Source organism: Anastrepha obliqua, chromosome 5, assembly GCF_027943255.1.
Source record: "Anastrepha obliqua isolate idAnaObli1 chromosome 5, idAnaObli1_1.0, whole genome shotgun sequence".
Lineage (NCBI taxonomy): Eukaryota > Metazoa > Arthropoda > Insecta > Diptera > Tephritidae > Anastrepha > Anastrepha obliqua.
In genome coordinates this window covers 75,753,268-75,780,177 of record NC_072896.1, presented here as the reverse complement: position 1 = coordinate 75,780,177, position 26,910 = coordinate 75,753,268, and the positions used below count along the sequence as shown (strand labels likewise).

Here is a 26,910-nt window from a genome sequence, read left to right as displayed (position 1 = left end):
GCAATGAATTAGCGAATGGCGAATAGATGTGGCAACTGGCATGCATGGGTAGCACTGGAAAAAAGCTGTCAAGAATGACATTGCCGATGTAATGAGTTTTAGTAATGTCTTTATATATCAATAAAAGAGTTGGCAGCATTGCAAATAGTGAGTTATACCAGTTTAATGAGGTATGTATAAGGTACTCGCTAAGTGCAAATTTTGCTTGATAACTTTGTTGCCGCTTTCGTATGCACATTTTTCGTCAAACGAGCAGAGAAGTGGCGAATCGGAGACGGCTATTACTATTTTACTTGAGATATTGAGTTGTATTATTTAGGAAACAAGAGATATATAATGGATAGTATTGTACAAAAGAAATATAATACACCTAGACCATGTCGGGCAAAAAATTGCATGCTTAATATTGGCACCTTTCTTAATAAACGAAATAGTAATAATGACGTATTAATATTTTTTAATCTATTAATATTATATATAAAGAATTTATATAATAAACTCGTTGAATATTCTCTATTTGTTTATTTTTTGCATAAAGAAATTTAAAAATCAACCAACCAACTATGCGCTAAAATCCATTATTTACACACACTTTTTTTCTGGAGCTTTTGGACTGTAATGTATTTTTTTTTTCTATTGCAAACTTACTACATTCATCCCTGGAAAAGCTTAAGAAAGTTATTTATTAATAAGTAAAAAAAAAATTTCAAGAAAAGGGCTAAAAATAAAGTCAAAAGATCTCATATTTCCGGAACACCAAACAGGTTCTGAGCCAAAAATATATTGAAATTTCATATTAAATATTGACTTACAAATTTACGTTTTGTTGTAATTTATGTGCGTGATTTCTACACGTGGAGTGCACATGAAGGCTGATAAATTATTCTATTAGCATTACTGATTTTATTTATTAATTTCCTTTATTTTATAGGTTGTTCCTAAATTTGTATATAAAGCATTTTCAAGGTCATAAAGAATGCAATAAATGTCAGCAAGACTTTTAAAAACAACTTATTCGGACACTTTTATTTGTAAAATAAATAATTTTGCATAATTTCCGGGATTCCGGCGACTTAAGTAGAATATTTAAAATACAGCAAAGGGATTACTTTAATCACCTCAGCGCTGACCTTTGGGCGCTCACTCTCATATATAGCATACTTATAAATAATTCGACAACCACACCCACTAAATCTATAAAGCCATTAATTTGTCAAATTTGTCAATTTACTGACACTTTCGAGCAATAAAATGACGCTTTAAATAAGCACACACTCAAGTGCATAAGTAGGGGCATATATGTATGTTTGTGCACACATACACATACCACAAGTGTGTACGCGTGCATGCATGCATTACGTGGCTACATACGAATATATTGTAATAATACGTGGAAGTTGACAAACGCAGCAGTAGCAGGAAGGGCAAAACGAAGAAGACCATTTTACACAAAATATTTATGAGTAAGTCTCACCAGCCGCCACTACAGCCACACCCGTTTGCTTTGCAAAGTGCATAATACTTGCATACTCTCGGATGTGGGCATGTGCGCGCACATTTAAATATGTCTCGAAAAAATGCAACAAAAAAGAAAAATTAATACGAAACCATTTAAGTAAAAACGTAAAATTTATTGAATTGAATTTAGATGCAGTCATCGGTATATTTAGAATCTGGAGAGTTCTAGAGGAATTCACGGGAAGAAACTATCATTTCGGATTAAAATACTGGACACACATGATGAATGCTCAAATGTGTGAGGAATACGCAATTGAATGGAGGAAATGAATCAGGAATATATAAATCCAAAAATGTTAGGGATTAAAGAAAAGCAAGTGTGCCCTTGATCAAAAAACAAAAAAAAAACAGAAAAAGGGAAAACAATTGTAGATATGCTGCATTCACTAAAACTGACCGGGTTCGACATACAGTCACACAGGAAACTATACGTACCCCCCATAAAAAAGTAATTTTAGACATATTGTTTATTTCTAATCCATGTAGTCTTTGTATTTTTATTTGCAACGAAATATTTGTTCAAACTAACAACAAATTACCCTTCGAAGGTCTGAACTTTGTTGTCGAAAACAGATGGCCTTAGTGAGTCCTTCAATGACTTCAAGGGTAGTTGAGTCCTGTAAATCCAGGCTGAACTATGTTGGCAGACGAAAACCTGATTCTCCCATGGGTCCCAAGACCTCTGGTGAGTAACGAGACCTCTGACTCTTTAGCTATATATACAGGGCCCGCCATCTATCGTTACAGTTTGAACTAGGTATTATTTGAAGAATGGTAACACTTAGCTGTCATCTGATTTGACAGAAAATTAGTTTTATTCTTCCGCTGAATGAAAATGGTTGTGTATACGCTCAAAGAACGCTGGGAAATATTGCGACATTACTTTGAAAATCATGGCAATGATGCAGAATGTGTACGAAAATTACGTACGGCAATGGGAAGAAAAGTACCGAATGAAGCGTATGTGCGTTATTTTGCGAAAAAAGTAAGAGAAACTGGGTTGCTTATTGACAAACCAACGCGTGACCGACCAAAAACCGTGCGTACACCCGAAAATATTGCTGCTGTGGCCGAGAGCACCACCAGCAACAATTGATGCACTGAAGACCAACATACGCGATGTCATAGCTGAAATACAGCCGCATACAATCGAAAATGTGTTGAAAAATTGGATCGATCGTATGGGATGGTGCATGGCTAGCCGAGGCAGCCATATGAATGAAGTTGTGTTCCATCATTAACCGGAAGGATTGTACTTCAAAATAAAAAAAACAGTTTGGAAAAATATTGAGTAGTTTCTTTTTTATAGCATTTTTAATTCCGTAAAGTTATATGGCGGACCCTTTACATATATAATTGGCGCGAACACCCTTTTTGGGTGTTTGGCCCAGCTCCTCCCTCTATTTGTGGTGTGCGTCTTGATGTTATTCCAGAAATGGAGGGACCTACAGTTTCAAGCCGACTCCGAACGGAAGATATTTTTATGAGGAGGTTTTTCATGGCAGAAATACACTCGGAGGTTTGCCATTGCCTGCCGAGGGGCGACCGCTATTAGAAACATGTTTTTCTTAATTTGGTGTTTCATCAAGATTCGAACCTACGTTCTCTCTGTGAATTCTGAATGGTAGTCACGCACCAACCCATTCAGCTACGGCGTCCGAATGACTAAAAAGTCAGAGCCCGGTCTGTCACTCCCTCCTGCAGTCATCAAAGTCACGGTTAGCAAACGGCTTACTTCAACTCACAAGCGAGCTTGGCAGGCTGAGAGAGGCTGCATATGGACAAAATTGATGTTACCTGTCATGTCCGACCGACTGTCGCAAGCTCCTGTCATTAAGCAGAGGGGTCATCTCCATCGCAGCTGAAAGTGCAATCAGGTTAAAGGAGATTGGCCTCTCGAGGCAATCTCTCAAGGGACATGGTAGCAGTTTTGGGGCAGTTAACACCGTATTTCTCCGAACTTCAAACATATCTCTCTATCCGCAAACTAGAGTTTAAGGGTCGTGCTGGGACAATCTTTCCAAATAGGCAGGAGGATCGAGGGGAAAATCTGCATCATTAATAAACTCCTGTAAGGAGAAGATCAAATCTCTTGAAATTAAAAGATTGGACCCCAATCCTATAGAAGAGTTATGGGACGATTTACAACGGCAAATACGTAAAAAAGAAGCCTATGAAGTGCGAATGGAAGCAAATAAATTCGAAATAACAAAAAAAAATACTAAGTTTTTCAACGCAAAATCGGTTAAGGACAGTAAAAGAGGCAAAGGGAGGCTCAATATGATACTAACTTTACCATTAGTATTTATTATAATTATATGTATTTAAGTAATTTTTTATAGTTACTTTTCTGTGCTGTGAATTAATTTTTTCGTTTGATTTCAAAATACTTCATTTCAAATTTTCTTACCGAAATAAGTATGTTTTTTTTTTTAAATATTTCGTTTATGTAAGTAAATAAAACTAATTATCTACTGAACGCATTATTTGTGAGGGGTACGTAAAGTTATCTGTGCGACTGTAAACCAAGCAGTTAAGATACATATATAACAATATATTTCCCTCAACGCAATACACAGCAGATTGTATTAATGAACAAAACACAACAGAAAAACTTCTCGGAAGGCTTTACTAGCAGCTGTAAATGATTTGCAAAGACAAATGATTGGTGAGCAAAAGAATTTATTACTGACTAGGTCGATAGAGGTGTAGCGAACATGCATATCTGAGCCCACATAAAATCTGTCAAATTGCTTATATCGTAAAACAAAACAGCTTCTTTCCACTTGTGCGTACTCGCCAACTTCTTAGTTTATTAAAGGCGCCTTCGATTCGCCACTTCTCTGATCGCTGTGTATGCACTTGATGAAAAATTTGCATTTAAAAGCAACAACGGAGCCATCGAGCAAGATGCTACCAATGCTACCTATTCTATTTTCTGACATTAGGTAAGTTTCATTAGGCTGCGTTTACACAGGAAAACTTTCGTTGCTTGAAATTTGCGAACTCTCTTTTGATGTTGCCGTCGTTCACACACCTTGCAGTTGTTAGTTCTTAGTCTACAGTCAACAACAACATTGAGAAGAACGAGAACACAGTACACGAACATCACAAGCATGGTGAAAAAATTCAGAAGATGTGGCCAATATAAGACTGTTAACCAACTCTCAACGAATTCGAAAGAATCAGCTGATTGGCTGAAGTAATTGGGGTCACGACAGCGGTTTTTGTTTATGAAAAAACTGAATTTTAATTGATGATATACGAAAAAAAAAATAACCCAATCTCCCCTCATGCTTGCCTCTTTGCCGTCTGTACAACGACTGATTGGACAAGTGTGTGAGTATGTGTAAAATGAGCGGGCAGAATTCTGATGCCGAGTACCCGGAGTCGCGGCAGCCAAAATTACTCGCTCAATTTCGTTTTTCACCATATCTTAAGGCCAAAGCTGGTAATTTATCATCTTTGATCACAAGAAATTGAAGCAGCAAAAGTTGGCCTGTATGAACGCAGCCTTACTAATACTCATTAAGTGCTGCCAAACAGATGTTTATTTAGACCAGTTACTTTTTCTAACCCTTGGCCAATCGAATACGTCTTATGTAAATCAATGTGATGATTAATTGCTATCGCGCGGGTCCCATGTAAATCATGCTTTAATTTAATTTAATTCTGCCTAATTAGAATTTAGTTAAATATATTTGAACGCTTGGGTTTTGTACTACATTTAGGTAGCATGAAAATGTATACTACTATAATCCTGTTAATATGTGCTTACTTTTTAACGCTTAAAAAGGCCAACAATGAGGTAAACTTAAAATGAATTTAGAAACATTCAAAGCGATAAAAAGTATTTGCACTATATAGAATATTAGCAAAGTACTTACATACCTACAACGTTGACTGAAATGTCAATAATAAAGTGTTTAATAATAAACCAAGTGCACTAAAATCAATATTACCGGACTGCAGCATTTTTTATCTTGACAAATCTGATGATTTGAGGGGTGCCAAAGGCAGAAGTACTGGCTGCGTAACTGCATTTGAATTTAATATTTGCATCTTAATTCCTATTAAATTTTAGAGGTTTCAGCTTAAAACTTAATATTCGTAAAAGTCGAAAACCGGTTATTGAAATAATTCTAATAATAGATCACCCTAATATTATGTATATGCACATATACACATATATGTGTGTACATATGGATTTACAGTCTAACGTATCGGCTTATGAAAAATGGAAAAACTAAAAGAAAGGAGTCAAGAATAAGGGCGGCGGCACTCCTTATTGTTAGTCTCGTCAGGCTTGCCTCCGCGCAAGTGTGAGTGAGTGACTGCATTAAAATTACAAGCATGCAGCGCTAGGCATGTAACTTTGTTGTATGTACGCAAGACTAAGTAAGGGGGAGTTGCACTTCTCCAACGAATAAAATACATACACACTAATAACAACAAAATAAGCCGAAAGTGAAAATAGCAATGTAGTGCAGTGTTAATGGTGGCACTCGGCAACCGTGCGGACGAATGCCTGAAAATTTCATGGATAATGGATATCAGCGAAAATGCGAGAAATAGCAGCGGCAGCAGCAACAACAACAAAAGCAGCAACAGCGAATTATCATGCGACAATGAGACACTGCAGTGATCGATGCGAAAGCGGTGGTGTGTCTATTTTTAAATTGATGAATTACAGCTGGCGTAAGTATGCGCCGCCTCGCGAATGCGTGCGGGTGTATGTTCGTATATTTACTCGTACATATACATACACATACATATGTACAAATGTATATTTATGCATATAGTCATTTACGAATTAGATAGTAGCGTTTTATGGACACTGCGAATTTCCAAAGTTACTGCATATTATTATTTAATTAAAAATAAGTTACTCAGATTACCTTTGGGATAAAAAAAGAAAACAAAAAATAAAAAAAGATAGTAGAGCGAAAATAGCTTGGCGCCAAGTCTTACGGCGAGGGCGGCTGTTTGTGCTTTTTGAATTTCTTCCGCCTTTAAGCGCGACAAGCGTACGCATCGATTCTCACGTAATTCAATATGCTCGTGCGTACCGCCACAAACAATAACAACTACAAATACACATTAGCCACCACCTTCATTTCTATGGTTGCTAATTGCACAATCACTAAATCTTGCAATGCCGGGCAACACTTTTTCTTTTTGTTTCATACGGCCTACCACTTTGTGTTGTCCAAACTAATTTTGCCCCGTCACCATTCACCTCATCCTTCCACTGTAACTATTTAACTGCACATCAAACATGGGTTAGTGTGTGATTGGCCGCTCAACTAAAACTAGCTATTTGGATGAGTGACTAACTGTCTCTCTGAGCGATTAGGCAAATTTTGGAATACTTTCACATTGTTTGAATTCATCGGCTTTTTGCCATGTTTAATAGTGCAATCGGCCATCAACACAGAAAATGCGCTCCGTGAACACAAAAAATTTATTGAAACTTACCATCTGTCCGTAGCGACAACGCAGCAGTTGACATGGTCGGACGGGTGGATTACCAGATAACGTGGAGATATTACGTAAGGCCATATTTATAGTCAGTTCTATTCATACTCTAATATTTATTAGGCTCCGAAAAAATGTTTATGGAATATATGCATTATTTCAAATACGACGTATATCTTAGCTACGTAAAAATAAATATTTTTGGTAACAATGTTCTCGCTTGATCGCGCTGGGCGAAAATGCCTCTTTGAGTTGTATAACGATCTCAAATTGCTGACCATTTTTATAAATTTTGGCCGAAAATATCCCTCACAAGTATTTAATTGGGTCTAGGACCGGACTAATCGCTGACCACTCCAAACCCGGTATCTTTCTGGATTAAAGAAACTTATTTGTATTATGCGCAGTGTGAATGCTCTGCTGGAATATCCCCATAGGTTTCCAATAAATCCGAATAACAGAATCTGCATCAACAGTAGATTCACGTACATATCCCCACTTCTATTGGTCGGCATGAAGCAGATCGGAGACTTTCCGACCCTGGAATTGCCCGGGAATAGAAGATAAGTCCGAAAACTGTTTGGAGCCATTTGACTGTAGTCAGTTGGTGCCGGGAGCCGGAATGATATGGTTTTTCGAATTCAAAAATTATAAGTTGCTTTGTTTGGCATATAAAATATAAGTACCTTCATCAAATCTATATATATAAAAAGAAGTTACATTTCCTTGGTAATCTTATAACTCAAGAACCGCCGAACCGATTGACACAAAAATTTTAGAGTTCTTTTCTATCTTTGAGGTGGTTTGTGTGAAGTTTGATTGAAATTGGTGCAGCCGCTTATGAGCGTTTCTGTTGTACTGTTGTGGTTGTAAGTGTATTATGTTAATATTAATTTTGGACGAAAATATAAAAAAAACTGGAGCATTCAAGGAACTGGAAAAACATTTTTAACTTTATTTATTTTAGCGTAAAAAATTGAAATGGAAATTAAAGAATCAAAGTTTAATTACAAGTTTTTATCGGCTCTTTCACCTTACCTGTATATAGGTGACCACCACAATCAAATTTAAAAAAAGTACAGAAAAGGCTATTGTGACATCTTTAGAAAGTATGTTGAAAAAAATCAACTAATTCAACTGTTTAAACATTTTACGAGTTCTATAAAGAAAACTTAATTTGAAAAAGTTCTTGCGATATAAAAAAAAACATTTTATGTATGGTGGTGCGAAGCCCACTGGGAAATACTAGTATTCTATAAAAAATGAAAATATTGCTTGCTCCAGTTCAGAATCAAACTTCGGATCGACTACATCTTACGCCATGACGAAAAAAAATCAGGTGTGGACAATATAAGACCAATAACTGACTCTCAGCGAATTAGAAAAAATCAGCTGATTGGCTGACGTTATTGGGGTTATGACAGCGGTTTGTTTACGAAAAACTGAAATTGTGTTGGTGATATACGAAAAAAACTGACACAGCGCTCACTCATATTACTTCTTTGCTATCAGAACAATGACTGATTGGACGAGTGTGTGAATACGGGTGTAAAATAAGCGGGCAGAATTCTGCTACATCCTTGAATAGAATAATTGAATAAGTGTTGGGAGTTTCAAGATGCAAATATTGTGGCTGGTAGTGGCTATGAAAAAATTAACGCTAATGAGACTACATTTCTAAATAATCAGTAAAAGCTTTAAAATTTTCAATAAAAAACTATTTGGCGTTCGGAGTCGCTCGTTCCAATTGTGGAACAACATCGTCTGGCACACCACAAATAGGAGGAGCTTGGCCAAATACCTAACAGACGTGTACGCCCCAATTACGATATTTTTTATATTTGTTTTTATTTGAAGACCTACTAACCACTGTGTTACTCAAATTTATTGAACGTAAGTTAACTCATACATTCGAGTTAAAATTAATTTCAGATTAACTTATCACTGAGAAAATGAGCCTAAGTATTGCGAGAGAGTTAGCCTGACTTAACTAGCCGTTTTTTCCATTGAACTAATTATAATTATAGATTTTAAGGCTTAAGAGTCCTAGTTCGAAAGTAATAAATGATATTTGATTGCATCATTTTAATAGCTTTATTATGAATTCGCTATTATTGCCGGTAATTTTGTATAAAATAATTGAGTTTATTTGATTGATGCAAACTTTTAATCCCCATTTTTCATCAACTACTTATTGTAAACTGGGGAATTACGTGACTGCACCAACAATGAAATGGTTTCTGGTAACATATTTCTATAGCACTGAATCTCGACAATTTAAACCAATTTTCTCTTCTAGGCGAGTATCAATAATTTAGGTCACACTTTGTATGCCACACATTTTTGCCTATGGGCTGTGAACACACTTGACATTGAATTGAGTACATATTTAGATGCTGGTGAACAGAAAGCAAGTACATACAGTGAGTTAGAAAAATTTTGGTACAGTGAGTTTTTGTTAGAATATTCATAATATATTTAATGTTACATTTTTTCGTTAATTTTGTATGCAAACAAGGTGTATGTTGCAACAAAAGCAACATATTTTAAAGTTTCAAACTTTATACAACATAAAACAAAAAAAAAAATTCAAAAAAACTTTGAACTTTTTACTCGAATAAAATTTTTAATTTTTTCTGGTATACATTTTCGTAGTTCTTTTAATTTAGTATAATAAAATCGCAGTTTTAAGTTGCAGGAAGTTACTGTTGGTTTTTAGTACTTTTTGTTTTTACTTAAACTGGGACCGTCATAAGAAAAAATACTATTTTTGCAATTAAAATTTCACTTTGCCCCACTTGAGCTATATAATGAGCTATTAAATTGCAGACCCGAAATAAAAATTAACATACAAGTTTAACAATTCTGAGCAAAAATTGAAAATATTGCACAGAAGAAGAAATTTCGATATATTTATTAATAATATAATATAAGATAAAAAAAAAATCATTGTGCCAAAACTTTTTTGACCAACTGTATATATTTAATGCTGCAATGTACATACTTATACAATAAGAACAAGGTATTAGGCTGAAAAAAACTATTTTAACATACTTTAGTGAGCTGGTTGTGGTTATTATTGTTATTATTTTCCTGTTTTACTTAATTTTTTAAAAACTTCTTTTGGTCATTTTAGGATTTATAAAAATGTAAATGTTTATAGTTAGCTCTCTCAAAGTTTCTCATATTTACTAACCATTACTTCATTTGCTTGCTAAGTGGGTACATAATACGAATGCCGTATTTGTCATTTAACTCCAGCTACCTTGGGGACTGTTTCTGTTTAGAAAACAATTTTTTTGCAAATTTTGGAATTGACGTCAATCATTTTTGAGAGTCAATATTTGTAAAAACAAAAAAATAAAAAATAATGAATTTTATGCATTGAATTGCAAATTTAAAAAATAAAAAATTAAAAAAAAAAAACCGTAGAACAGAGAGAAATAAGAGCAATAAAAAGCTAATATGAAAATAAGGGCGAAAATGTAAAAAAAAAAAACACAAATTGGCACGGAATTTCATATTCAAATATCATAAAAAATATATAGCATACGCATATGTACCGTTTTCTTAAGCAAATCGAATTACTATTTTCGTATGCAAATAAAAATACTCACAAGTATGCATCAATTAAAATAAAATGTGCTAAATAGTATTCCTGCAGAACGAATAAAAAAAAAATTAAGCAGAATAACACAAACAGCTGATTTCTATGCTCGTATATATATATTTCTTTGTTTTACTTCAGGGAATTTTCTAAATACAAATAAGTAATTCAAAAATACACGATAATAAATAAAATGTATATTTCATTCAAACAACTAAACGGTGATTTACGAATTCCAGCGGAAGTTCGCAATTGAACCTCTACAATGCATATAAGCATCAAAATATTTTATAAGAAAATATATATGTTCATATTCCAGTAAAAATCTTTATCTTCAACTACCAACCAACCAACCGGCAGTCAGCCAACAAGCAACACAATCGCCGCCTCCGCGTATGGTAGCCGCTGGCGCATAGACGTTAACGCAGACTTTTCGCAAAAACGGGGAAAGAGTTTTCGCATTTTTGCCAACTTACGACCGACGCCATAGATCGTGAAATTCTCCAATTGGCTCGTGGTTGTGATTATGTTTGTGGTGGTGACTGTGCTTATTTTTGCGCATAGAGCGTTGGCAATAAACTTGTTGCTCGCTATGATCAAACGACTACCCAACAATATGCAGCTGTACATATACATATGCATACATACGTACGTATGTATGTGTAGTTTACTTATTCGCATATTCGTTTCTTATATTCGGTTGCTTTGGACAAAAATTACTCATAAGTATGGCGTGTGTACTTGTTAAATACGAACACGCGCAAGCATGGATTTTTTTTACTATTCATTTTTTGCTTGCCGCTGCTTTTGTTGTATATCCAACAAACAAGGTGTAGGCAATACCAACTCTTAAGAATCATGATGATACACAAGTACACAGTTGTTGATGATGTTGGGATGAGACGAGTTGGTAAGTGAGTAAGACGAGTCAACGAAGCCAAGCTAAATGAAAATAGTAAGAAATGAAGAGAAAAAAGTGCTTCAACCAAAGCGTGACCCACTTGCATTGCTGGCAGCCACGGCGGCATTAACTGCAACACAAACAAACACAGACAGCCGGCAATATGAGCAGCATGACCATCGCCAACACCGGTATTAACCAACACCAACACCAACACCATCATCGTCATAGTCAGCAAATGCAATATCATCACCGGCAAGCGATCTGCGGCTCAGGTCGCGCAGACTCAAATGCACTTACAGCAACAAGTACTCTTGCATATACTATACATAAATATACTTGTTTTATGTAAGTAAGAATGTATGTATATGTGCAAGTATCATAGTTATGTATATATGTATTACTGCAGCAGCCGGCGATTTCACAGCTGTATGTTTGCTGTTGTTTTGTGTTTTTTTATTACTCATTTTGTTTTTGGTTACTGGCTGCTTTCAAGCTGTTCAATTCAATTACTTTGGCAGCCGACTTTTCCAGACAGCAATCAAAGCGTCTGGTGCAGACATTTATGTGAAGAAATCTACGGCAGTTGTTCGGATTTTAATTTATGAGGGAGAGCGTGTTACGCTCATAAAAGATATGCATATACAAATACAAATACGTAAATGTATATGTATGTACGTGATCATGGTTTTGCAATCAAAGGTTAGCCAAGGTAAATTTGAAGTGCAATAGATTAATGTGGAAAGCTAAGTTCGCTTGCGGCTGGCGTGAAAATTTTTCGAAAAAAAAAAAAAAAAAATTTAAGCAACGAACTTTATCATAAAAAAAACTATTCAAAAGCCATTCAAATTCGTGAAACTAATTTACAGATCAACATAACGGCGAATCCGAATCTGTACAGGGTGATATCGATTACACAAATAAAGGGTATTTCAAAAGACGCGCCCAGATATTGTTTTAGGGGGTTAGGGGTAGTATTGGTAATATTGGATTTGTTTTTGCATTTTCTTAAAGTAAAATATCTTAAAACTATTGTTTGATAATTTTATTTAAGTGATTCCGAAAAATACTTTTCGAGTTATTCAACAATTAACAAAGGAAGCTCGGGCGCTCCGGTAATTAATAGAAAAACTTAAAATGCCTTTTTCTCAAAACTATGTTTTTTGAACTGGTGATCACCGTAACTTAAAGACCGCTTGGTAGATCTCAATAAAATTTATACTGCTTTTGAAAAACATAAAAAACTCTTGCCCGATCGAAGGATCTTTTTTCAAAAATTTTGATTTTTTTTAACAATTAATTGTCGGTTTTTTCGAGTATCTGAAAAATATTTCCTCAATCAGGTACAAAATTATCTATTAATAAAACTAATTTCTCTTATCCGATTCATTTTAGATTAATATCCAAGGACTTGTGATGATCACCGCAAGCAACTTCTGGAGAAACGGGCTCCACACAAATGGCGATAACTTTTACAATTATTAATTTTTCTTTTTTGAAGTATTATTGCAATGTTTTTATTTTTGTGAAATAAAGCAAATTACTAGCAAAAAAATTTTTTTGAAAATCAGCAGTTTTTCGCGCCTCTGACTACCTCCAACCCCTTAAAATAAAATATGTAAAAATTTAGATTCTTGCACGTTTCACTATTCTTATACAAAATACGGTTCTATTCAATTGAATCAAATGTGAAAAATTACATCCTTTATATGTATGCCTATCATGAGCACATCTGCAGGTAAACTACGTTAAACGGTCGATTCATGGAATGCCTAATTGTTGAGAACGTCGAGATATCTAGGTTGAAGGTTGTTCAGCAGTACTCTGAGCTATAGCAGCAATATTCTAAACGGAACGTTCAGTTTTTTGCCTGTAAGCCCTTTTTCTATTCTCCACAGAACTAATTTCTTAAAATTTATTTACCAAACTTTGAATTGTTGACTCATTCGCACCAATATTTCTACCAAGCATCACAAAATTTGCGGCATAATAAGTTTCATAAATTTTAACGTATTGTTCTATTTTGTAAATTTGTGCATCTGTCTTAACAAATGTCAAAGATTATATAAAAAAGTTACCGCCTTTGAAAGACCCTTTACAGCATTTTGCTGGGATTTAGTCAAACTTCAGCTAAAACAAGAAGAGGAAAAAATATACAAATTCTCCCAGTTTTGACAACCAGGCATCAATCAGCTGATAAAACACCACCTTGTATATATTCGCCCTGCTTTGAACTGTACATTTTATCAATGGAATAAATTGGGACACTCTTTACTACTATCTAGAAATATCTTTATAAGAGTTGGGAAGCCAGGCTTCTTTGAGATACAAGGCCCATCGCTTCGACAGAAGGATTAAAACATTGGAAAGGCCTTAGTATTTCGCCACCAAGCACAATCGGGAAAGTCTAACAATCCTCGCTGAAAGGAGTTGTTATTGCTTTTCTTGGCCCATAGTGCACTGAGATCTGTCTAATGTCGCCTATTAAGCTTTACTGCGACCATAATTGGGAGACCTCTAATAAATTTGCACACTTTCTCAGTTGTTTTTTGTTGTATATGACACCAATGAATATAGAATCACCCTACCTGGGAGTGTGAGTCATCGTCTTGCGAGAGTTGCACATTCGCAGAGGATTTGCTCTTATCTTTCATCGCCCAGCTCGCAGTCTAAAGTGGCAGGCGCTTGTTTCTACTTCTATTCTAGTTTCCTTAACCGATAACAAAAACTACAATTCCCCCTATATCTAGTGGGAGTTTGTAAGGCTTCTCTATCCAGGCTTAGGATTATATTTGATACTTTTCTGGCGGTAAGGATACACTGTTTGGCTTGCCTCTGCCCTAAACTTTCCATTCAATGTCTTTGATAAAAGGGTGCTGGTTCATGGAAACTTGAAGCCAGTCTTCCTGTTCCTTGACGTTGTTACCTTCATGTCCTAATACCCAGCCCAGCCAGACAGTGTGCCTCGCCCCAGGGTATTGCGGATAGAGAAGCATTCCTCAACAGGTTTATTTATTGTGCAAGACCGCAGTGTATAATAAAGGACTGCGAGGCTATCTGACAAAATGCAGATGCACTTGGAAGTTACGCCTCTTCGAAGGCATACTCTGGCACAGATTTCTATGTAATACAACACCGCTTAAAACTGTGTTTGATAACCAGTCTGTATCTGTATACCGAATTTCAAGGTTCAATGGCACTTAGAATGCCCGATCTAAAATAGATATCTTGAAATATCTAGAGACCTTTAGCGCAGAAGTTATTGGAATCGCATTCTCACTACAGGATTCTTTATAAATTTTATTGCGATTTCCATATTTTCTGGGAAATTAGATAGAAATTGAAAACTGCAAGGCAAGAAGTTTTTCACATTCTGTTTGGCGAATTATTGACTATAAAGGAAATTGAATTTACAATTATGATCATTTATTCGTTCAATTGCACTACAAAACTGTTCTGAGATTCATTTTTTGGTCCTAAACTACAACACATTAACATTTATGTTACTCCATTTCATTCAGTTTGATAACTTCTTATATTTGTACCTATGCAACTAAGTCAGATTCCGCAACTCGAAAGTCGGCGATGTAAATAAAATATTACTCAATTGAAAATTTAGAGGAAAAGAAGTTAAACTAGAAATGCTGACTCACCTTTCAGTTTCTGTTTCTGCATTTGGTTGTGTCTGTGGTGGTGGCTGCTGTTGCTGTTGTTGTTGTGGTAGCTGTTGCAATTGTTGTGGTACTTGCTGTTGCTGCTGCTGCTGTGTAGGCGGCTGTTGTGCCTGTGCTTGTTCGTCGATTGTTGTCACAGTTGGCTGCGATCCAGCAGTCATGAGCGGAGCATTCGTTCCAGCAACATTGTTGTTGTTGCTATTGGTATTGGCATTGGCACTAGCGTTGCTCAAATTATTAACACTTTGCATTTGTTGTTGCTGCTGCTGCAATGTTTCATTCTGTATATTCGGCATTGTTGTTGCGTTAGTTATTTGGGCATTTTCAAGCGACATCGATTGCTGTTGCTGCTGCTGTTGTTGCTGTTGATGTGCTTGTATTGTAGCCGCAAGGACTTTTGGATCGGCAATCGTTGCCGGCGCACTCTGTTGTAGCTGTTGTGGCGGCTGCTGTTGTTGTGGTTGCTGCTGCTGTCCGGCTGCCTGCTGCTGCAGTTCGTAGTTTGTCATTTGAAGCGGCATCGTTTGACCAGCAGGTGCCGATTGTTGGTGTTGATACTGCGGTGGTTGAGACTGCTGCTGCTGTTGCTGCGGTTGCGATTGTGACTGAAGATGGAACTGTTGGGATGGTTGTTGTTGAACAGCAACACCATCGATTTGCGATGCTGGCGCGGAGGCCGATTGATGTTGGTGCTGCTGCTGCTGTTGCTGTGGTGGAAGTTGCATGTTTACGACATCGTTGGGCATCATTTGTGGAGGAGAAGGCTGATGCTGTTGATGTTGTTGTGTAGTTGCGGTTTGGAAGTTCTGTTGTTGCTGTTGTTGGCTGTAAGCGCCACTTTGCTGTTGCTGTTGTTGCAGTGCAACAAATGTCGATGGCAATTGTTGTTGCTGGGCAGACTGCAGAGCCTGCTGAGGCGGTTCGATCTGTTGCATGCTTGCCGCACCATTGTTGTTATCACTTGGAATCACAACACTGCCATTTTGAAACTGCAAATTGCTTGGAAGTGTCTGTGGCTGTTGCTGCTGCTGTTGCGACTGTGGCGGCACATATACGGTGTTGGCCTCTTCGGATGCTGCAATCGCTTCCTCCTGCTTCTTCAGCTGCTGCAACGATTGTTGCAGTTGCTGTGCAGCTTTAGTTGCATAGTCCATGGGCAATGTTTGGCCATGTACGACTTCCTGCGCGGCCCCGCCAACGGCCGTATTGTCCCCATTGCCATTATCTGCGTACACTTGCTGTTGCTGCTGCTGTTGTTGTTGTTGTTGTTGTTGTTGTGGTGGTGCATGACCCTGCTGCATGGCGGCAGCATCAGCCACAAATTGCTGCATCCCGTGCAACACTGTGGCTGGAGCCGTGGCAATGCCCGACGGTGCGGACATTTGTTGCTGCAACTGCTGTGCTGGCAGAGCAAGCTCACCACCATCGTTAATGTTCCAGTTACCATCAGTCGCTGCGCTAGCGGCAGCACCACCGCCAGTGGTCAGCTGTAAGCTATTGCCAACCCCATCCACATGATTCTCGAGCAGCTGGGCAGCGCCCGTCCCAATTATCATACTTTGCGTAGTTTTTGCCGGTTCGGCGCTGCCGCCGCTAGCCGACTCGGAGGAAACAGTCTTTTCATTATTGTTGCCACCGCCGCCCTCCTTTCCGCCGGTGCCCACAGTTGAATGATCGAGATAGTCCATACACATCCACCGTCCTCGGCGGAATGGCTCAGTCGATTCGATCTTAACCACCTTGAAACGCTCGCTACGGGGCTGCGTCTCCTTTACGTCATCCTTCTTCTTGCTGCCATCTGGTGTTACAGTGGCACTCACTACATTTATTATGTTGTCCGATACATTGACCTGCACATTTTGTATGGTCTGTCCGAGTGACGGACCATTGGGATCCACCACTACAAGCCCATACTGTGAACTTGTCGGTATCACCGGTGCTGTAGTGCTCAATGCATTATTGGAGTAATATACCTCTTCTTTGGAGAATGTATCTTCCGACATTGAAGGCGTCTCGTTTTCGAGATCGGTGACACGACTATTGTCATCTGTATGAGATTCATCCAAATCGTCGGCTGACTCGTCTCCATTATCGGAATTCACTTTTGGATGGCCGACAGTCACGGAAGTAATCTGAAATGATGAGGTCGTCTTTGGTTTTCTGCTTGGCTGTGAAGCGGCAGTATGGTGCTGATTGCCGCCAGCGCCACCCCCACCGCCGCCGTGCCCATGACTGTGATGACTGCGACTGGTGTTGGTACTGGCCGAACTACTTCCACCACCACCATTGTTATTCGGCGATGTGACTTTCGTCGATGTCGAAGCTGTAGTTGCTGTTGACTTCGGTGCAATAGAAGTGCTCGAACTGGAACTATTGTTGGTCACGTTCGAGTGAAGGCTGCTGTTGCTGGTTGCATTCGAAAGGTTCGGAGTGGACGAATTAGCGGCCGAGCTAGCACCGCCACCACCACCACTAGTACCACCTGTGACTGGGGCATTCAGACGCAAACATTCACTGGTGCGGCGTTGTACCGTATTAGTGGTGCTACCACTACCATTGCCACCTGTGGAACCCGAATGGTGATGATGGTTCATGGCGCTGTTCACATTATGATGATGAAGTGACGATTGGTGAGCACTCTGTGGATGATGATGATGATGTTGGTGATGTTTGTCGGTCATGCTAGTGGGTTTCGTGCCACCACTACCGCCGCCGGTATTTGCATTTGTAAGCGATGTCATTTTAGTCAGGGGTGGCTTCTTAATCGATGTGGTGCTGGCGGCACGTACGGGAGTGTGAGACTGTATTGTGTTGCGGCGTTGCGCTGCTATTGAACTGCCCTTGATCATATCCGCAAATTGCTGATGTTGCATTATAAGCGAGAGTGCTTGATCGGGATGCGCTTGATTTGATTTGTTTTGTTGATTGCTGAGTTTTTGGTGGTTTAAGTGTGAATGATGATTAGTGTTGGGTATAACGACGGTTTGGGTATCTTCGGGCGATGATGCGGAATTATTCTCTTGTGGCGGTGTTGTAGGCGATGTCAACGCGGGAGGAGGTGGCTGATTTTGCTGCGGTGACTGCGGCTGTTGTTGTTGCTGCTGTCCTTGCTGCTGATGTTGCGATTGCTGACCAGAATCTTCCGTGGCGGTCTGATTCTCGGCCATAATCGGGTTTTTGAAAGTGCGAAACGTCTTTAGCAGATAATCCAGGACGAATGATTTTTTTCTAATTTTACTGTGTTCAAATATATAAATTTTGTCAAATTTTCAAATTTTTCTTTTTTATTAGATTTACTAATTTATAGCGTTGATTTTCGTAATTTTGTTGTTTAAATTTAATTTCCGTTTAGTTTAGTTTAACTACACCTATTTTCACTTAAAATTACGACTTAACTATTATTAAATTCTATGCGTTTTAATAATTAATATGCATTTTTTATGATTAATATTTCAATGTAAGCACTATATGTAAAACACAGACTACTTTTTTTTATAGATTTTCACCTTCAATTATGCTGTTCTTGCGGGTTCTTCTTCTAGTTCATTAACAAGTTGCGTTCGTTCATTTACGCCACGCGTGTGTGTTTTGCTTATTTTTGCAATTGCTGCTGCTTTTTACACTTTTTATCACTTCAATTTCTTTTCCTCTTGTGACGGATCGCATTCACTAGTGCACTTACGAATCCAGTATCACCAAATTGACTGATCCGTGTGGCACTTTTGCGATTTTCACAAATACCATTTTTTGCTGGCGCGGTTTTTGTGATTTCTGTAATAGTTTTTGTTGTTGTTTTATACTTGCAATTGTTGTTAGTTTTATTAGTGTGGCTGATGAGGTCGCGGTCAGCGGCAACTGCTTTAATGCAAAAAAAATTTAAATTAAATTTAATTGAATTTGATCACCAGTACAGATATTTTGCGTTTCATAGAAATAGGCCGGCACATCAGAAGAGGCAGTAGATAGCTAAGATAGCAAAAAACATTGGTTCATAGTCATAGTCCAACGTTAAAATAGATTTTAGTTAAAATCAATTTAGAATTTGGTTTTAACCAGTTTTTAAAATTTTTTTAATCATAAATACATATATTAAAACTAGTTTCTAGGTAAAATTAGGGAGAACAGAGCTATCCAATGAAAAGGAAAAATTTACTCGGCAATATAAAAATATATAATATGAGTGCTCTAATTAATTAACCCTGTGTGAAATATGCAAATATGTATGCATTTATATAGCTCCCAGCAGGTTAAAATTTGTCTGCGGTATCGGATCCCTGCCGTAAGAGGATACTAAAATCCATACCTCAGCCTGTTAGTTATGAGCCTGTTGGATATGAGTGCTATAGGCTGGCCGCAACAGGTACAGAAACGGCTTGGTGATGATGGGAACACTGTCATCACTATAGGAAAATGTTTCGAAGAAGTTGGGCTGAGGTATATACCCTGAGTCCATGAAGAGCGTACAATAGATCTTCAAGATCCCGAGCTAAAGCGCCTCATAATAGTAACAATAATACATTTATGTATGTAATATGTAGCTTTTCTTGTATGCTTTTCTTTTTTTATTGGTACTGCCGCGGCAAAGAGAATTCAGTAAGTGTGGCCCACACCAGACTGCTAACCGGCTCTCAGCGATCTTGAAGGAATCAGCTGACTTCCTGACGTAGCAGGGGATGTAGTGACTGTCATCGGTTTGTTTACGAAAAACCGAGATCGTGTTGGTGATATATGATAAATATCAAAGCAGCCTTCCGTCATGTTGCTTCGTTGACATCTGAACAACGCCTGATTGGACGAGCGTGTGAACGTGTAAAATGATGCGGCACAATTCTGCTGTCGAATCACCTACAATGCGGCAGCAGAAGTCACTCTGACAATTTTGCGTCGGGTGGGCAAACCTGGTAATCTATCATACCTGGGTACTACATCATCCAAAATTACAAAAAACAAACTCTCTACCGCTATTATATAGAATCTGTAAAATTACAAATAAAAGGCAACATGTTTCTTGGCAACCAAGGGTTGTTCACTTAGATATGAGTTCTATGAGACGAAGCGAGTGAAACGCTTTTACTAATAAATGCAATTTGGACAGTTTACAAGACCTTAACATGGTTCAATACAATCCAATTTCCGACTATGACCTCAATTAAGTTTGGAGGCATAACATCTCACTCATTAAAGTGACTGCTTTAGCTTGGTGCGGTTTACATGCTGATAATCGTGTAAACAAAAAATAATAACTTTAATTCTTTGAATGCGTTGTCGTTCGAATTGTTTTCTTGGCCAACTAAAAGATATCGACTGTTAAATTTTCCTCAGAACTAATTAGGACTACTAGCTTTCTTAGAACTACTGATACCTAAGAGAATGCTCGCACTGTGATTTCAAACATTAGGAAAATATTTCTAGAGAAATCTTACAAATTACTTATACTTCTTGAATTTCAAAACAACAAAAAACATAAGCGGATAAATCTTCTGTTTGATCATTTGAAGCATTTTAGTGCTCTCATGACTCATACTTTCATCGAGTCTTGGACCTATAATTATGAAACGCAAATTCTGAAGCTTAAGTCCGATCTTTTATAAGTTAGTGAATAATAGAGAGACTTGGTTAGCCGACGTACACACTTAGGTCGACAAATGCGACAACGACAGCGTTGACTTGGACAATAACGAGGTGCACAACAAGGCTAATAGCCAATTGTTCGCGACGACGACTACTACTACGACGACGGCGACGACGACGACTGATTTGGCTCGCGATTGTTCCCGTTTCACTTTGACGACGGCGATGGTGACGGCGACGCGAACGTAACCAGCGTCACGATTGGCGTTGACGGCGGCGCTAACGATGACAGTGATATTTGTTGTTCTTGTTTCTACTACAGGCGAGCTGTTGCTGGTAGTGTAAAATTGGACTCTATTATTGTTGTTTTGCTTATTGTTGGATTTGGCTAGAATTTTTTTGGGGGTAACGTTGTTGGGGTTGTCGTTGTTCACATCAAAGACAACATCGATGTTATCTACACGCCGGCGGCGATGCATATTGTCCACCACCATACATTCACGGCATTCATGTGGGATGAGGCGCAAATTGCGCTAAAATCACGTTTACTGTTGCTTTTCTATTGTTCTTGTTATTGTTGCTAAGCCGACACAATTACTTGACACGGAATTTTGCATAACAAAATGAACGAACATACAAGCAAATCGACCGACCAATGTCAAACGCGAAAAAAAGTAGGAAGTGAGTAGGATTGCAGTGCAAATTTTAGGTCACTTCATGATTTATTTTTTCTTGCCTTTTAATTATATTTGGGTTGTTTTAAGAGTGGAGTTGAAAGGTTGTTTTATAGATGTTTAGTTGCACAAGCGTTGACAGGGTTGCGAAACTTGTTGCAACCAAAAACCGTTAGTTTAGCTGTGTTGCACATACTTGTCGCATCAAAATTGACCACGTCGTTTATCACCCACACACATACACACTCTACTGCTCTCTCTCTCTCTATCGCTCATTCACTGAACACTAAGCGCTTAAACTATTCAATTTTGATTAATCTATTCTTGCCATTTGCCACATTTTCACTAATTAATTTCTTACTTTTCAATCACCGCAAATTTGCATTATTTAAAAGTTATTTGCAACTTTCCATTAATATTTTTTGTATAGCGTTATACGCGTGAATAGGTTGAATGTGTTGTTGTTGGTGTTGTTTTTTTTTTTAATTATAAAATACAGTTTGCAATGTTGCGTGGCTCACGGCCACAACCCGGCTCGTTTCGGGATTTACGCACCTCACTCTATGCACTGATTAACTAACTGGCTGTCTTAATTAGTTATGGAACGAATCGAAAGTTCAAAAATCAAAAAATCATAGCAATTTTTTGCTTTTGAAAATATTCAAATGTTTTTGTCGATTCATTTTAGCATTTTTTTCACTAACAGAAGAAATAAACCTTTTGTTTATTTTTCTTAAGTGTTGGATTTTGTTTTATTATTATGTATTTGTTATTTATTGTTTTTAGAAAAGTTGATCTTCCAGCTAATTATTATACTAAACGTGGTCCACAGAGGATGCAGTTTCAGTTGAGATTATTCCTGGAAAGAAACAGAGCAGAGTATAAAGCAAAGGTCAGCTAAGCACTTAGTTAAATAATCATTTGCTGTTGAGTGGTAGTAGATTGTCGTTACAATTTTCAGGCGTTTTAGTGTTTTTCTATGTGTGTGTGTGCACTGCGCCGCTGTTTCTGCTACTGCTCCTGTGATGATTCTGCTGTAAACTGCGTAGTTTCGTTCTTCTCCATACATACATTCATACTTAGTTACGTATATTCATTTATTTTTATTTTTTTAAACAATGATTCGTTGAAAAATTCGCCGCGTCTTATGTTAATCAATAATACCTAAACAAATAACTCAGTTATGTTTGCACGCTTCGCTTAAAATATGCTATTTGATGCGGGGCGCACATTTCTGGTTTCATTGTGGTTTGCACTTAACTACTCGGTGAACAAATATCAGTACAAAAACGTGCAAATACATACATCCACAAGTATGCGTATGTTGATATGTTTGTTTCGCAGCTAATTCTCTTTGACTTTTTCACATCTTTAATAATAACTATTCTTTTTTTGATTTTTGTTTTTCTGGTGTTTAATTTCATTAATGCACTCGCATTTGACTGTGAAACGTTGTTGTGAAATTGGGGGTTAAAAGGGAGACACAGGGTAGTGCATGTAATGGCTTATTTTAAAAAATAAAAATAACAAAAATATGATGCCACCACGGCTGGGTTCGCAGTACCGCTACCTGTTAGCACAGTTTTCCACGACCTTGGGGACGGTTTCTGGCTCTATCTCACGAATGGTTTGCTCGATATTCGCCTTAATGGCGTGAATCGTTAATGGATTGGTTGCATAACATCGGTCTAAATCGACACCCACAACAAAAACACGAAAAATCTAACAGAAACTGCTGAAACCAAAAAACATCAAGTGTCATCAATTTTACATATATAGCGTTCACTGTTGCTGTAAATGGCGTTTCAGAGAAAAATGGGCAAATGAAGCCATCACTCAAAAATCCGTACGAAACTCTCCGAGGAAGCATTAGCTTCTTGGCGATCATGTGCGGGTTTCCAAATGCGACAGTTTTGCTTGTTAACATAGCCGCCGAGATGAAAATGCGCTTCGTTCAAAACATGATTTTGATTGCTTTGGAATAAACGCATTGTTTGGGATAGCTTAGATTACGTTAGGTTGTAACGATTGTCTGTGCTACGTGAGGAACTTGTCCTTATCTTTCCCAAAACCATTCAGAAACTTTAAAAGGTCCCTGAGATCTTCTAACTCATTAAAAAATTGTCTACCTAAAATGGTAAATCTAGAGCAGATCAGTGGCATAGAGGCGAAATCTTCTCTTCCTCTTCCATATTTAGGCAAAAGTCATATGCCTGCTTATTAGCAGAGATTCTGTGCGACGATGAACTACCCAGTCGTTATCCTCGATATCGCAATGGCCAGGCATCCATTTTCCTTGTAAACTTACTCCACCATCTCGCTAAGAAATGTGCGGCATTTCATTGCTATCTTCGAGGTTGTTGACTTCTTATATATACATATGTATATATAATTGGCGCGTACACCCTTTTTGGGTGTTTGGCCGAGCTCCTCCTTCTATTTGTGGTGTGCGTCTTGATGTTGTTTCACAAATGGAGGGAGCTACAGTTTCAAGCCGACTCCGAACGGCAGATATTTTTATGAGGAGCTTTTTCATGGCAGAAATACACTTGGAGGTTTGCCATTGCCTGCCGAGGGGCGACCGCTATTAGAAAAATGTTTTTCGTAATTTTGGTAGTTCACCGAGATTCGAACCAACGTTCTCTCTGTGAATTCCGAATGGTAATCACGCACCAACCCATTCGGCTACGGCGGCCGCTGTTGACTGCTTGAGAGACTTGATCGCCTCTTGACTATCAGTGATAATTTAGAAATCACATTGTACCAGTGTCACAGCATGGATGGCCTCGAACTATCTTTATTTATCTAATTTCTTACATCGTACCGTCCCCACTGCTTTTTGAGGTTAGCAGGGTATTTGTGATGGTATTTGTAAGCAGGAGTGCATACCACAAGACCATACTAGGGAATTGGCCTAGCTACAGCTGTGTAGAGCCAATGTATTATTTCCGGGGTCATTCCTCATTTCTTCACAAATTACATTCTATAGGAGTACAAAGCTGTCATTGCTTTGCGTACTCTATCTTCAATTGTGAATCTAGAGATCTACAACATTGACTTAGGATTTCAATTGCATAATTTCAAGCATAAAGCGATGCATTGCGTTCCGTGGAGATATTTTACTGACTTTCTGTCAATATTTCCAGCGGGAAAGAGATGTCACTGTCAAATGGACCACCCTGCAGCTATGTACATATGTCTGTATGCATTTAGAACTGACTCATTGCTAAAATAATGCTAAGATAACGTATGAAATGTTGAAATGCTTACTCAAACCAACTAAATAACTGTGCACTTAAGATGACAAAAGCAAGTAAGACAGAAGATTCCATTAAAATACATAGAAATATGAATGAAGTGGTCCATAAAATACGTACTTCTATAGTTGGCAATGAAGAATCGAAACTTCTTTACGTCTTTTATGCCATTTTTATTTCCTATTGCATGCCTGACAGATTGCGGATGAAACATTGATTCGTCAGTACGATCCGGAATCCAAACAAGAGTCGATGGAGTTGATAAAAGGGAAGAAATGCCACCAAAGAAATTCAAAGTTAAAATTTGCCGCCGAAAAAATATATATCTCATATTTTGGGATAGGGAGAAAATTCTATTAATTTATTGCGTGAGAAGAAGACCTGTCAAAATGAATGCGCCTGTTCACACTGCTACAGTCCGGAACAGGTAAGAAATCATTTTGAAGAAAACCCCAAAGAGTATTTTTTCAGTGGCATTAAAGCGATGTGAAAAGTGAGGTCCCGTAGTGGAAAATATGGAATAAAATGCCATTCTTTTCATTCATTAGATAGCTTATGCTGCGAATTTATTATCCGTTCCCCTTATATGGAGAAAACACCATAACACCGTAAAGAGAATAATTTATTAAAAGTCAATTAGAATTTTGTACCACTTCAAACACTGCGTGCTAATCTTTTGATTTTAATGCTGATTAACACTTTGATGAAAATATGTCGAATTTTTTAAAATATGAGAACATTTGAAAATATTTTTGAAAAAAACTTTCATCATTTTGAAACTTGTAAGTTTGAAAACATGAAGCGGTATTTCAATAAAAATTTTAAATTAAAAAATAAATAATTAATTAATCAAAACTTGTCAAAAAATGGTGATTTTATAATTCCGCTGACTAAAAAAAGTTTTTGTTTCTGATCCTGCTCGCTAAATTTGTTTTTATGGAGAGGCACGGGTTCAGGATTTGAAAATTTCCATTCAATTCCCATTGGAAAAATGAATTTTTCTGTAAATTTGTTATAAAATGTTTACAGGTCGATATTATTAAATCTTCTCTCAAAAATATTTAAGTTATCTTTAAAAGGGACTCTGGCAAACTCCAAATTAAAAACAAAGAATAAAAAAAGGTGTTTTTTGTTTAATTTTTTAATTGTTTAAAAAATGTTTTCTTGATATTTGATAATTTTTATTTCTTTCCTAGAAAGTTGTAGTTTTTCCTCATTTTGAGATATAGTATATGTAATTATTACACCTATTCGGCCGCCGTAGCCGAATGGGTTGGTGCGTGATCACCATTCGGAATTCACTGAGAGGTCGTTGGTTCGAATCTCGGTGAAAGCAAAATTAATAAAAACATTTTTCTAATAGCGGTCGCCCCTCGGCAGGCAATGGCAAACCTCCGAGTGTATTTCTGCCATGAAAAAGCTCCTCATAAAAATATCTGCCGTTCGGAGTCGGCTTGAAACTGTAGGTCCCTCCATTTGTGGAACAACATCAAGACGCACACCACAAATAGGAGGAGGAGCTCGGCCAAACACCTAACAGAAGTGTACGCGCCAATTATTTATTTATTTTTTTTTTATTACACTTAGAAATAAGGTATATAAGTATAGTGTAACCTCGATATAACGAGCCTTGTTAAATGAACAACTCAATATAACGAATTTTTCGCTGAGTCGTCTGAAACAACCTATTTGTGACAAAATGATCCATTGATATAACCCAGAACTTTTGAGCATGAAAACCTTGCCTTTCCTGCTAGCAAAAGCCTTTGTATAAGGTGCCGCAAATGTGATTGACGTACGACGTCATTTGCAAAATTATAATCTTCTGATATTATAATAATCCGATAGGGTGATTAATTTTTCGCCACCATAATTGTACGCCAAATATTTGAGAATTAGACATCTGTAGCAAAATCGATTGTTTTTTTTTATTCAAAATGAGCGTAAACAAACTAAAATAACAGTATATTTTGCAATTGAAAACTTTTAATAATGATTTCACTAATTAAAAAAATCAAGAGTGTACCTGGAATGAAAACTGACAAAAAAACTAAACTAAATTTATAATGAATTTTGTGAAAAATTTAACATTTTTCTTTTATTTAAGTTTTGATAAAACGCAGCATTTGTCCAACCCCTTCAAGTTCGTATCATAGAGATTTTACTGTATGTCTCTGCATTACAAATGGTTTAAACATATTAAGAGTTCTTTTTTTATTATTTTTAATAG

General features: G+C 37.4%; 1 protein-coding gene across 1 annotated transcript in view; it reads right to left on the bottom strand.

Annotated features, from left to right (window-relative positions):
* LOC129248838 (protein bunched, class 2/F/G isoform-like) overlaps positions 1-26,910 on the bottom strand; it is a 99,892-nt gene that overhangs the window by 54,062 nt on the left and 18,920 nt on the right. Inside the window, exons 2-4 of the mRNA XM_054888450.1 lie at positions 21,979-22,282; positions 18,685-19,033; positions 15,158-18,555 (exon numbers count right to left, since the gene is read on the bottom strand). Coding sequence (XP_054744425.1) covers positions 15,158-18,345 — 3,188 coding nt within the window. The 5' untranslated portion in view covers positions 18,346-18,555; positions 18,685-19,033; positions 21,979-22,282. The remainder of the gene's footprint in view (positions 1-15,157; positions 18,556-18,684; positions 19,034-21,978; positions 22,283-26,910) is intronic.